At 37.8% G+C, this 12,262-nt stretch overlaps 1 protein-coding gene across 1 annotated transcript in view; it reads left to right on the plus strand.

Annotated features, from left to right (window-relative positions):
* dnaaf9 (dynein axonemal assembly factor 9) overlaps positions 1 to 11,794 on the plus strand; it is a 55,001-nt gene extending 43,207 nt beyond the window's left edge. Inside the window, exons 33-37 of the mRNA XM_088639322.1 lie at positions 337 to 411; positions 1,526 to 1,722; positions 2,099 to 2,164; positions 5,171 to 5,264; positions 5,568 to 11,794. Of these exons, the coding sequence (XP_088495448.1) occupies positions 337 to 411; positions 1,526 to 1,722; positions 2,099 to 2,164; positions 5,171 to 5,264; positions 5,568 to 5,674 (539 nt within the window). The 3' untranslated portion in view covers positions 5,675 to 11,794. The remainder of the gene's footprint in view (positions 1 to 336; positions 412 to 1,525; positions 1,723 to 2,098; positions 2,165 to 5,170; positions 5,265 to 5,567) is intronic.
* Positions 11,795 to 12,262: the final 468 nt, after the last annotated feature.

The raw sequence follows: 12,262 nt of genomic DNA on the forward strand, positions 1-12,262 counted from the left end.
AATACTTTATTAATCCCGTAGGGAAATTGATGAAATGCATTTCCACAGAGTTTCCACTTTACTACTTCTTGATTTTCTTGTATGTTTTTTTTTTAGCTGTAACATCAGTTGTTGAAGACATTTGGTAAACATTTTTCTGACCCTGTCTGGTAGTAAATTACATTTTGCATTAAAGGTAAATGCATACAATTTGGTAAATCACACACAAGTTATTGCAAGCTTTTTCTTCATGGCTGTACAGAAGATAGTTTGACTTAAATCTTTTTCATGAATTATGTGGAATTGAGTGAATTACTTAGGTAACTAATGCTAATTCTTCTGTTTTGTGTTTCCTAGCTTTAAAATCATCCTTGAAACCTAATCCATTTTCTGGAAATGTGTACAGCATTCGGGGGAGAGTCCGATTTTCTGGTAAAAATTGTACCATTTTCTTTTGATCGTTTGATTGATGAGAGTATTTTTCTTATGACTATACATAAAACACAAGTGTTTTTGCTTTTCTTCCACCTAGTGTAAGCTTGGTCACATGTGCTGTGTTTTGTCACCAAGGTAAAATAGGCACTTTGTGTTATGAATAGAGTGTATACATCATCTTCATTCTATTTATATAAAGAAGAAGCGTACTCTTTTGTGTATTCATTTCAAATTTTCATGAGAAGTTCTGAAATTATTATTTTCATTTGCTTTTTAGCATTAAAGCAATCAGAGATGTTTGCTGTATAAAATAGTCACTAATCTCTTGTGTGAACACTAGTGACACCACACAGGCGAGTGGGGAGCTGTGAACAAAGAGGGCACAGAGAATGTCAGAAATGCAGGCCCTGAGAGAGTGTGTGGGGTGTAGGGACAGGTGACAGCCTGTACATGGGCAGGAGCAGAGCAAGCAAGGGCAAGGAATCTTAAATCAGATACATGCGGCAAGTACAGGGCCTGGGGAAGCATGAAAAAAAGAAAAGACCAGAGGAGCAGCAGAATGCTTGAGTGGACATATAGTTTTAACTGTTTATATTCTGCCTATTGTGTTTGTAAAAGTTGTTTTGCGTGTTGTACAAATATCTGGAGACTGATTTAAAAAAAAAAAAATTGGTATTATGTTCTGCACACTGATCCTTAACCTTAATAAAATCTCCATCCCATGCATTTCCATTATTTTCTCCCAGTTGGTCCTCATAACTAATTTCTTAAGCTGTGGAATGTGTTTTGTTTGTGTTAATTAAACTTCAACCAAAGCTTCTATATATGTACTCTACAACGTGACAGCAAAACTAGTATGCAGTGTTCCAGATGTGGTCTAATGAATGAATTGGTCGCATAAATCGGGGGGGAAAAAAGTCATTAAGAGAATACTAGTATTAATACGCACTCTGTTACATGCAGAACTACACATAATATAGTTACAGCAAATTAAGACTTTTCTGTAGCTGTTAAAACTGTACAAAATTAATTTTCTTCAGTCTGTTCTAATGTCGTACTGTTTCTTCATTTGGACATCCTCAGAAGCTACAGTCTTGTGTTTTCTTTCCAGATTCCGAGAAGCTGGTAGATGTGAGCCACAGCACTCTGACGAACAGCCTGAGCCTCCACCCCGTGAAGGACGGGCCCAGCCCCCCGCCGCAGGGCAGCGAGCTGTGTCAGGATGGCCCCGACTGCTTCCTGCTCTTTGAGGGCGCCAGCCTGAGCGAGGGCACCCTGAAGGACTGGCTGCGGCAGTGTGCCAAGCAGGTACTGCACCTTGCCTCTGGCCAGGCTTCTCTCCTCCTTCATGTCCAGTGCTGCTTCCACACATGCCACTACGTCAAAATAGGCAGTGCCTTTAGCCCCTGGAAGAATCAAGTAATACAAATGTTTAATATATTTCTTGGATAATCCATTTTGCTCAAGGTGTATCTCTTTTAAGTTACTTTACATTTTTATGTAATATTACTGACATTTAGTTTTCAAAAGGCTCTAAATTACTGCTTCTTGTTCATGTTTGGTTTAGGTAGTTTTTTCAGTGTAAAGGTACATACCAGACTATTTTGGAATACTTGTGAAGAATTTTGTTCAGCACTTTAATCCGCTGCAGAGGTACAGCACTGATACAAATGTTTGTACACAGAGACCTCTGAAGAAGGCCTTGAAGAAGCATGAGACCTTGACCATGCAGGAGATCAAGAACATCCATGTGAGTACACCTGGGCACTGTGTTCGGGCCCATCAGACAAGTCACACAATACCCCTGATCGTTCTAACCTTGATCAGTGACAGATATTCTGCCATGTGACCACCCTTATCAGTTTACCAGCAATATGTTGGGTCTCACTGGTGACACCGTTCCAAACCAGGTTCTGCTTTCCACCTAACAGCACTGTGACATCAGCCCATCCAGTTTTACCACAGTTCAATGTTTTGGACTGGTCATGTAGTTTGAATACTGCAAGCTTTTGGAATAAAGTGTATAACTGTATGTAATTTAGTACTGTTAAAAATGTTAATTCAGATTCATGTTTACATTTTTTACTTAAGTAGCTGTTAAGACAACAGCTCTACTATTTTCTAGAAAGAATTCTCACTATTGCAGCAACTGAGGGCTTTGGTGTCCTCATCGTTTTCCATTCTGAAACATGGGAACACGCTGTGTTTGAAATGGGCAATGGAAGCACCACTCCTCTGGAAATTATTGGTGTAATATCAGCTCCAGTGTCCGCTTCTGTCATGTGTTGCAGAACTGTATCCTAGCTAGATTCTCTCAAATGTTAATAAGTGGTCACAAGATGTTCTGGAATGCAGGGTGTCGGATATCACTCTTGTTAATTTGCTTTATGACTTTCTAAAAACTTTAAAAAGGTGCTGATTCCAGTATTGGATGCCAGTCTATATATACATTTCTGAGTGCGCTAGAAATGCTCACTTACAGTAAATTAAGTCAGTGGCTTGTGACCTTAGGATTTTTGTTTTGTGGCTTTCAAACGTTTCTTGTAGACACGGGTACAGTAACAGTTTTAAGATTTTTATTTCTGTTCTAACAGTGCGCCATCTCTCACATTTCTTTATTTTGTGTTTAATTATTTGCACATTTAGTTTAGTTGCGCATTTAGTTAGACATTGTCCTTAGGAGGTAACCTTATAAGAGAATAAATGTAAATATTTAGATGCAGTAAATGGATGTCAATATTAGTTGTTGTTCAGAGTGTGCACAGAACACATCACAGATGCAGCCATCTAGAATGTGCGAGGTGTCAGTAGTTATACCCTGGTAGGCACCGAGGTGTTACAATCGTTTTCTTTAGTTTTTCTGATGCAGGACTGCACTTCTTTGTAAAACTGTGAGATGGTACAATGAATCCCTAAAGAACTACAGCTGTGCTGTGAGACAAAGCAGTACAGTATAAAATATTTATTAGCCTATTAGTGATTTCTTGATCATACTTTATGCATACTAGCGACTGTCTTTAAATACCATGATTACATTGTTGAGATAGGATGTTGTTACCACATTTCTTCCACAACTCCAAATGAGATATGTCAAAATTAAATTATTGGCTTTAAACCCTTAGCACATGTAAATTGGTTTCTGCTTGGGAGCATCTTTACATTCTCTTATGTTTTCCAAGCTTCCTGGAGATGGTTGGTCTTGTGGTCTTTCACATACGCCTTTCAGCCTGACTTTTCTCATGTAACATTGGAGTGTCTTCTGCCTTGATGGTTGCGTTGTCTCCTCAATGTTGGAGGTACTGAGGGTTGGCACTGAAAGTCTACAATATGAACATTGTTTCCTTTAGACAAGACTTGGAAACCCAAATTTGGACAGCTATACTGAAGGAACACTGGACAGGATCGTGTCCAAAACCTCAAAAATAATAGGCTGTGAACTCCCTTCCATTTCATCCCCATACACAAGCCGTAACTCCATCCTGCCTGCAAGTTTATTTCTGACCCCTTTTATCCAGCACATAATCTTTTTCAGCTCCTCCCTTCAGAAAAATGCTTTCAACCAATTCCTTCAAGAACCGTCCACTATTTTAATGCATATGTAAACCTGAAAAGAGACATCACGATCACGTTCACAACAGACAGTACAGTGCCTGTGCATGGGCAGATGTATCAGGTGCCCACATCACGTGAGTGGAAGACAGTTTTCCACCACATATGCGCGTTCTGAAAGGGGAGTTCTGATTGCAGGGGATAATGAATTGGATATGACACCTGTCTAGCCACTAAAATGAACATTACAGAACAGCTGCATGTTCTTAAAGAAAGATCTAACTGAAGGATCTATTTAAAATGGAACAGGAAGTGTCTCCCTCACCAAGTACGTTTCCCACATACATCAAAGAATTCATTGAATATCCACAGTTATCCATACTGTACATCAGCTACAGCATTACTGCCATTCATGTACACTGTCTTCATCTAGATGCCATTAGATAGATGCCATACTTTTTGCAAGCAATCATTTAAGTGATATTAAAATGTTTTGAGCAGTGCATAGAGTATCTCAACAATATAACGGCAAATTGCAATATAAAAAAAATGTTGTTTTGATTAGTTTATAGTCACTTCATGAAATTCTTTGATTTCTGAGAATTGCCGTAAGGCCAGGGACAGTTAAAAAAAAGTTCAGATCCAGGCTCCATTCATGGCATGTAATTCCATTTTCAGAAGAAAAATACCGTACAGTCACATTACATAACATGTAAAATTTAGTTATATATATTTTTTTAAATCTAGTAATGTTTTAAAGAAATATGATCATTAGATTATGAAAAAAAACAGATGAAATGAAGTTACCATTTCCAGTAGTATACAGCAGTGCACTTTCCACTGAAGTGAGTTGTGACATGCATTCTAGATAATGGCTGCATCTGTATGTACACGTCTAAACAATTCTGAGCATGGCCTTTATTGCCCTGTGTATAATGTTCAATTGTAACACTGAGGCTTAGAAGTCCACAGACATTTTAATCGGCATCTTCGTCAACAGCATACTGTTGTGCCTGTTGTATGACATGCATCTTGTGTAGTATAGTACTGTACATTCATGTAATAAAATTACAGATCATAAAAACTTGAATATTTTCTTGTAACAGAACATTGTTAGATTTGTTTTTAGTAGCTTTCATTTCAATTGTGCATTTTTTAAAGATCTGTTATTGTTTTGTTTTTTGTGTTCTGACTTGTTTGTATCCAGGTGGCACGACACTTGGACCCCCTTCCACCTGGGTACTACTATAATGGGACCCAGTTTGTAAACTACTTCGGGGAGAAAATGGATTTCCATCCATGTATCCTTTTAGGGTCTTGTGTCTTTGAGCCCAGTCTATTAGTAGGTCCTCGTGTAATATGTCATTTTGTTCTGGTTAGAAATGGGTAGGTCATTCTTGCTAAACCTCTGCGGTGGTCCCACAGTATTTTAAGGATCCCATTACTTTTTATATGGCTCCTTCGAATGCTGTCTTAAATATGTAGTTTTGCTTGCAAGGATAACTCTGTTCTGAAAAAAGAGCAGTGTGTACTCGCAAGTTGTGTGTGGTTTGTGAGATGCCAGGCAGTAGCATCTTGTTTCCCTTACATTTTGTCCTTCCCAGTAATGGAGCAGTTCATTGATGAGTATGTGGAAGAAGTCAACAAAGACATCGAGCGCTACAATCGAGAGCTGGAGCAGCAGGGCTATATGGACCTGTTTGACCCCTAGGGGACTCCGTCCGGGTCAGCCACGTCCCAAAGGTCAATGGTCATCCACGCAGTGCCACCACCACTCTAAAGGGGGTGTGGGTGGGGAGCTTAATTGCTTTTGTTACCATTTTTTCCCTAATAGCCATAGGAACAGATATCTGTCACTTCAAACCATAGAAGTCCTGACCTGATCTGTGCAATAGTAAAGGTCCACAGATATAAAAGAAGATGTTGTGTTACACTATCTGGAATTGATGCAATTTTGTAAATATGTTTTTGAAGATGAGTAATACTGCTGCAGTGATTACATAGCTTAGTGTCTTTGATGTGTATAGTTATAAGAGGTTTGTATTAGGCTTGTAGAACCTTACATTGAAATCATATTCCAAAACCTCTGCTGGGTTTTCTGAAAAAACAACTCTCAGCAGTTACTTGATACTGTGTCCTCCTGTTATGTTTATCCAATTGACACTTGTGAGGGAAACAGATATAGGTGTTTCATAGACTATGGCACTGTGATACTCACACCTGGAGGCATAATGCCTTCTGTCTAGACTAGTTTGTAACTACTGTAGAATAAACAGTTAAAACCAAGGAGTGACATTACAATTTGGGGATAATGATGAGTGATTTTGCATATCTAGCTTAATGGAGCAATTCTGTCTGCTTCTAGTACTCAAAAGTTGACAGTAACACAACAGTGGACTTAAAAGTAATCTGTTCAGGTCTGGACTTCTTATCTTGAAACTGTGGTGGGCAAATTTAGGCTATTGTCCTTTAGCTATTGTTGTGTGTTTCCTTTCAGACCTACTGCTAGATTGACATTCCCCAAGTAGAATGTTTGTTTGGACCAACTAGAGCCTTTTTTACCTTCCACATTCACTACTATTTGGTAGAAGATTTGTTGAAGCTGTGTTCCATTGCAAAATGTGAGACACCTTTTTTGCACAAATGTCTGTTTTAGTCATAGTAGAAGACCAATTGTTTTTTTGTTTCTGTACTATTTAAAAACAATTTTTATTGTATTCCTGAAAGATACACAGGGATGATGTCTTTGCAGAGATGCAAAACTACAGTAAATGTTGCCCCATCCCATTTTTATTCCACACCACACATATACGAGGTGAGAGTCCATGACATTGGGTATTAGGGTGGGCTGGGTTTGGGTGGGGTTTGTGTGTTGAGGCTGGAGGTGGTGACTTTGGTATTCTTTAAGAATACCTAAAGAATATTTTTGTGCAGTGAAGCACAGCAGTAGTAGAAACTGTAATAGCACGTACTAAAGCTGATACATTACCTGTGCTATGCATGAGATGTGTTTATCTACTGAAATGAGCACCTTTGTGGCTAATGTAGCTAGTAATTGTAACAAAAGGGGGTTATCAGTGTTAAAATAACAGCTGAATTTATGAGACAGCAAAATACAGTAACCATATTGGATCTGTTTTATGGTCAAATCTTTGTTATTCCTAGAGAAAATGCAACTGTTCTTTAGAGGTTATGAATTTTTCATGGATAATTTAAGTTTGCATCAGTAATACAATCTAAAAAATGATATGCTGATACTTGACTGCTACAAAGAGAAATGAAAACTAACTTTGTACTGTGGATACTCTGAAATCTGAATGAATACATGCTGTCCGTGGAGTAAAGATATTGAAGCAAAGTACAGGACAATATATGTCAGCTCACTGGCAGAATAATACATAGGCGAGGATGTCATGTGTGATAGAATCAGTATTACAGGAGATAACTGGTTGCACAAATGGTTTTGATTTACTTTGTTACATCCTTCTCCCTCAGTTGCTACAATAATCGTCACGTCTCAGTTCTGCGCTGTTTTGTACTAGCCTAAGTATCTCTAATTGAAATTATTACGTATAAGAGAGAGCTACATTTTCTTTTGGAAGTTGATCATAATTAAGACAGAAAATGTATTTTGCACTGCAAGCTGAAGGCATTTATCTAGTTCAGAAAAGTCAGCATTCCATGATTACAAATCTTCTGAGCACTCTTGTAATAAAACGTTTTAAATAGCAGCTTCACAGGCTGCTGAAGCAGAATTTCAGTAAGTGCCAAGTTAACTGCCAAATAAAGAGCCTTCTGACAATAATACTGGTCCCGAAGATTTGAAGTTTGAGAACATTGTAATGCTCTTTCTTAGAAAGCAGAACTTGCAAATACAATTGTGTATTTGGAATCTGCAGATGTGCATGTATATAATGACATTGTGGAAAACTCCCACAATTAATATCTGACCTTTCAGTTTACCAGGTGTCTGTATTGCCTGCAAAGCCTTTTAAAGTACTTGAGATTCAAATTGTATAGAAGTCTGAAGGATTTGATGTCCCTTGCTTTGAGAGGGGAGCATATTATTTTACTGGCAGCTTATGTAGGTATGATAAAGATTTGACCTTGAAGCTACATTTGTCCATGGCTAACTGTAGCAGCCTTCCATTCCTAGAAAGAGGAGGGCACAAATTAAGAATAGATGTTTGTGACCAAAGATGCTTCAGCACCAGAAAACACTGCTGGCCCCTTATTGCCTGTGAACTCCAGATGTTATTATCTGATCAAGCCATATGCTTTAAAGCAGTAGTTGTGCCACGGTTGTCTCTAACTCTATTGAGAAAATGCAAATGAAAATCCTACAAACCAGTTGTGTCTACTTCCTGGAGGGACAGCTGTCTTTCACAGTCCATTAAGACCCCCAGGACAAGCAGCCTCCTGGGAGACCCTCCCTGGTGGCTTCTGGATGTGGGGCAAAATCACTGTGGTGACACCACACTCCTATTGGGCTGTTAGCAGCCAAGGACATTTTACTAATTAAGCTATATAAGCTTTGCTTGTACACCTTCAGAATACTCTTTAAGGACTGCCACTGTAAGCTAAAACACAGATAGATTTTTTTCATCTTTAAGCGCACTGAATGTTAGCATGAGAAGCATACAAGGTCCACTGAGATCTCAGACTAATCTCCTGTTGTGTCCATTTGGCCTTTTCTTCTTGTCCCTCCCAGCTGTCTAACCCTGTATTCGTGATTCCGGTTTGATCTTTAGCACTTTACTTTGGAAACATGTTCCTTTGGATGAAGTTATGTGAAAAGAGAGGGTTGTCCATCAGTTTGGCTTGACTGATTTCTTTGTGGGTCCTTCAGCGTGCCAAGCACATGTTTGATTTGTGCTCAGCTTAAATACCTCAGGAGTAGTTTACTGAAAACATTTCCCCTTTATAATTTGTGTATTATTACAAGGACCTTTTAAAACTATTTTATTGTTTCCATGTGCCCATTTTAAAGGAAAAACATCCCTTTGTTGAGTGATATCTGGAATATTTAGTCAGGCAAGTGGTCCTGGTGCTCTATAAACAGGATATCATTGTCTACAGCTAGGATTCAGAAAACACAGAAAACCCAAAGCAGTCATTCCTAGCAGGCAGAATATGTACGCGTCACTTCCTTAAAAACTGAGCAGAGAATGGGACATGCGTAGGAACTGTGAATTTAAGTGGGAGTGTGCATTTCAATCATATCAGTGCGAGATGAAGACCACCTGAGAGGAACATGTTACTGATGCAGTTTATGCGGTCCTCAAAGGGTCTGAAGGATTTATATTATACTATATATATTAAATTAACAATACATAATAGCACATTCAAACTGCATGTCTATTAATGGTTTATAAGGTCTATTTATTCTCTTTACATGGCCTTTCACCAAACTGGTACTTTGAAAACAAAAAACATTTTACATATCTGGTGAAGATTGAATTACCTCTACATTATATAATATTTTTGTAATGCTGTGAATTAAAAACTGGGTATAGAAATTCCTTTTTCTAATACAAATATGAAACTAAAGGAAAATTCTGAAATAAAACAAGCACGCGAGACATTTCTTTGATGTTTTCTGTCCAGCAGTGCCTTGGTAATGGCAAAGCGAGGAAGCTGGAGATGTGCGTCTCCTGTCTCCCTGCAGGAATAGGAACAGGGGCTGTCTCCAAACAGTGTTGGTGAAAGGAGTATTGAAGTCATTCTTAAACAAGTGCTATAATCAGCTAGAAGTAAAGCTGTGCAGAATGGAGGCCACTCGAGGGACAAATTTATTTCAGAAATAGCTGCAGGAAGAGTGGAAGCTATTTCTGAGCCTCTGATAAGTCTACTGGAAAGCTTCCTGAGGTGCTCCTGTAGCCTGTTGGAAAGGGATATATGTGATTTGAAAACAGAGTAAAAAAATGTTAAAAGAGCTTTGGTCTGGACCCTAAAACGGAAAAGGCTGTGGCCTGCCTGTGATTGGAGCTGTGTAGCCCCTGTTTGCACAGGAGCCCCAGTACAGACCTCAAGTAGTTGTCCTGCTCTGCCAGCTTTGTTTTTGATTGTTTTTAACTAAATGCATTGTGTTCTTGTTATCTGGAGGCTATCGGTCTAGACGCTGAAGTTATAGGACTAAAAAACATTTAATGTGAAAGGGAAAGGCATTTTTTGAGGAAAAATGCTTGGTTGATAAACCTGAGATGTTCCAGTTTGAGAGTTTACTTTTTCTTTTAAGGGTTGAATCGGTTTATAGAAGGGCCAGAATTAGGAATATATGCACTTTTTAAAGAAAATTGGAATTCATATATATATATTTCTAATGTTTTTCAATCAATTTTTTTCTAATTTAATTTGCAAGCAGGTGGCTTGTTCCCAACACAAAAGGCCTGTTTAAAGTATAGAAACTCCATTGAACCCGTGCTTACACGGGCAAGATTGTTGCCATAGGGGTTAGTGCATAGATTTATATTGAAAAAGCCACAATAGTGGAATGTGGAGTACATTTCTTCACTTTTGTTTTCATCTGAAAAGGTTTTTTTAAATTTGTGAAGCTTTTAAAAACTTCACATTCTGTGTGATGCATTTATTTCCACATGGCCAGATGAGCCAAAGATAAATGAGCAATCCCCCTAGCTAATATTTACCATACCCCCTGGAAGTAAGTGATGTATTAACTCAGGTTTGTACTCCATAATGTTACACTTCCTTTCCATGTGGCTGCCATGAAAAAACAGATCTGTCTTAGCTCAATACCATATTGTGGCATATTTACCATGTCAACAACTTTAGTAACACATTTGAAACCTTGATGCACCATCCTAGCACTACCCTAATCAAACCATTGTAGGAAGATTGCTTTCTTCTGTCCTGTTGTCTTGACTGATCAAGATCTCCAGTTATTAGTTTTCTCACCTGAAGGAAACTAAAACAGATTGAGATGAGATGCTTTTTAAGTTTGTCCAGGCAGATGTTAGCACAAATCCTTCTGGCTTGTATATCTCTTTCCCATGTCCAGGCTATAGATAGTTGCCTCCAAACATAAGAGAAAATGTGTTTAAAACTTTGTTGGCTGTTAAATCAATAGAACCTTTGATCTTCATTAGAAGAACCCCTGTCAACATCTTTTAGCATTCAAGAGGTGGTTGTAGAAATGAGGCTAGTGTTAGTGTGCCTCTGTTCTCTCAATGCTAACTTTTCTGGGAACAAGCCTACCTGACCAGCAAGATCAATCGAGTACAATTTGCACAAGTGGTTCCATCCTGAATGCCAACTGGTTTTGTTGCCCAGACGGGATGGGCCTTTTCAAAGTCAGAAGTGCTCTGTCAGAAGATGTTCTGATTCAATAAGTTCCAAAGGCTCCAGTTTTTCAGTGGTGACTTTGTAAGCATAAATTTAAAAATACTTACCTCAATGCTGTATTAAAACATTCAGCCAATTTGAAAACAAACTTTCAAATTGAAAATCTTTACAAGGAATTCAGGAAATTATACTTGTGACTTGAAAAGTGCCAAAATATTTTAATGGTGTTTTTTTCTGTTTTGTTTTATTTGGTGGTGTTAATAAATTTGAAAAAAAAAAATTAAATTGAACTGCATTTGCACAAAACTACTGTAACTTCAGTTGAACTGGTTTTCCTGTGACTGATGCTTTTTTAATCTTAGAATTGTATTTATTATACTAAGTAATCCATTTTTAAAGCTATTGTTATTGTTCTATTTTCTGTTTATTTTTGTATTATTGATAGTTCAGCTGTTCTTGAAGGTTTTCCTTCTGTTTTCCACTGTTGTAATGCAATTTAAAACCAATAAATACACTAGTGTTTCACCGATTCAGATTCCATTGCGTGATTTCAATAACAGGCTAAGAAATACAACTAAACCTTTCTAAACTACTAAACCTTTCTAACTACTAAATTACTAAAGCACAAGGATCTTGATTCGTAAGGACTTTTTGCTATTTTCAAGTGCAAGTGTTATATGGTCATTTAACGAAGATAATGAAATCCACAACATTAATGAAATCTTTCGGAATCACAGTGTAGCTGGTGATCAGTGCTCGAACTTGTGTTTAACAATTTGAAAACCAAAAAAATATCGCATTTTTACTACAGCTAATGTAACTTATTTAATATTTGACCAATTTGTAAAAAAAAAACAGCTGTAACTTATTAGTAACATAGTGTTACAGTTTTCTGTGTCTAAAATGATTTGCATTCAGGTTTCTAGATTGTTAGAAGGAAATAAGACATGCCTGAGTTGATTGTCCAGTATTAGATACAGGGCCACAGTGGCATGGT

Source organism: Lepisosteus platostomus, chromosome 1 (assembly GCF_059453375.1).
Source record: "Lepisosteus platostomus isolate fLepPlt1 chromosome 1, fLepPlt1.hap1, whole genome shotgun sequence".
In the NCBI taxonomy this organism is placed as follows: domain Eukaryota; kingdom Metazoa; phylum Chordata; class Actinopteri; order Semionotiformes; family Lepisosteidae; genus Lepisosteus; species Lepisosteus platostomus.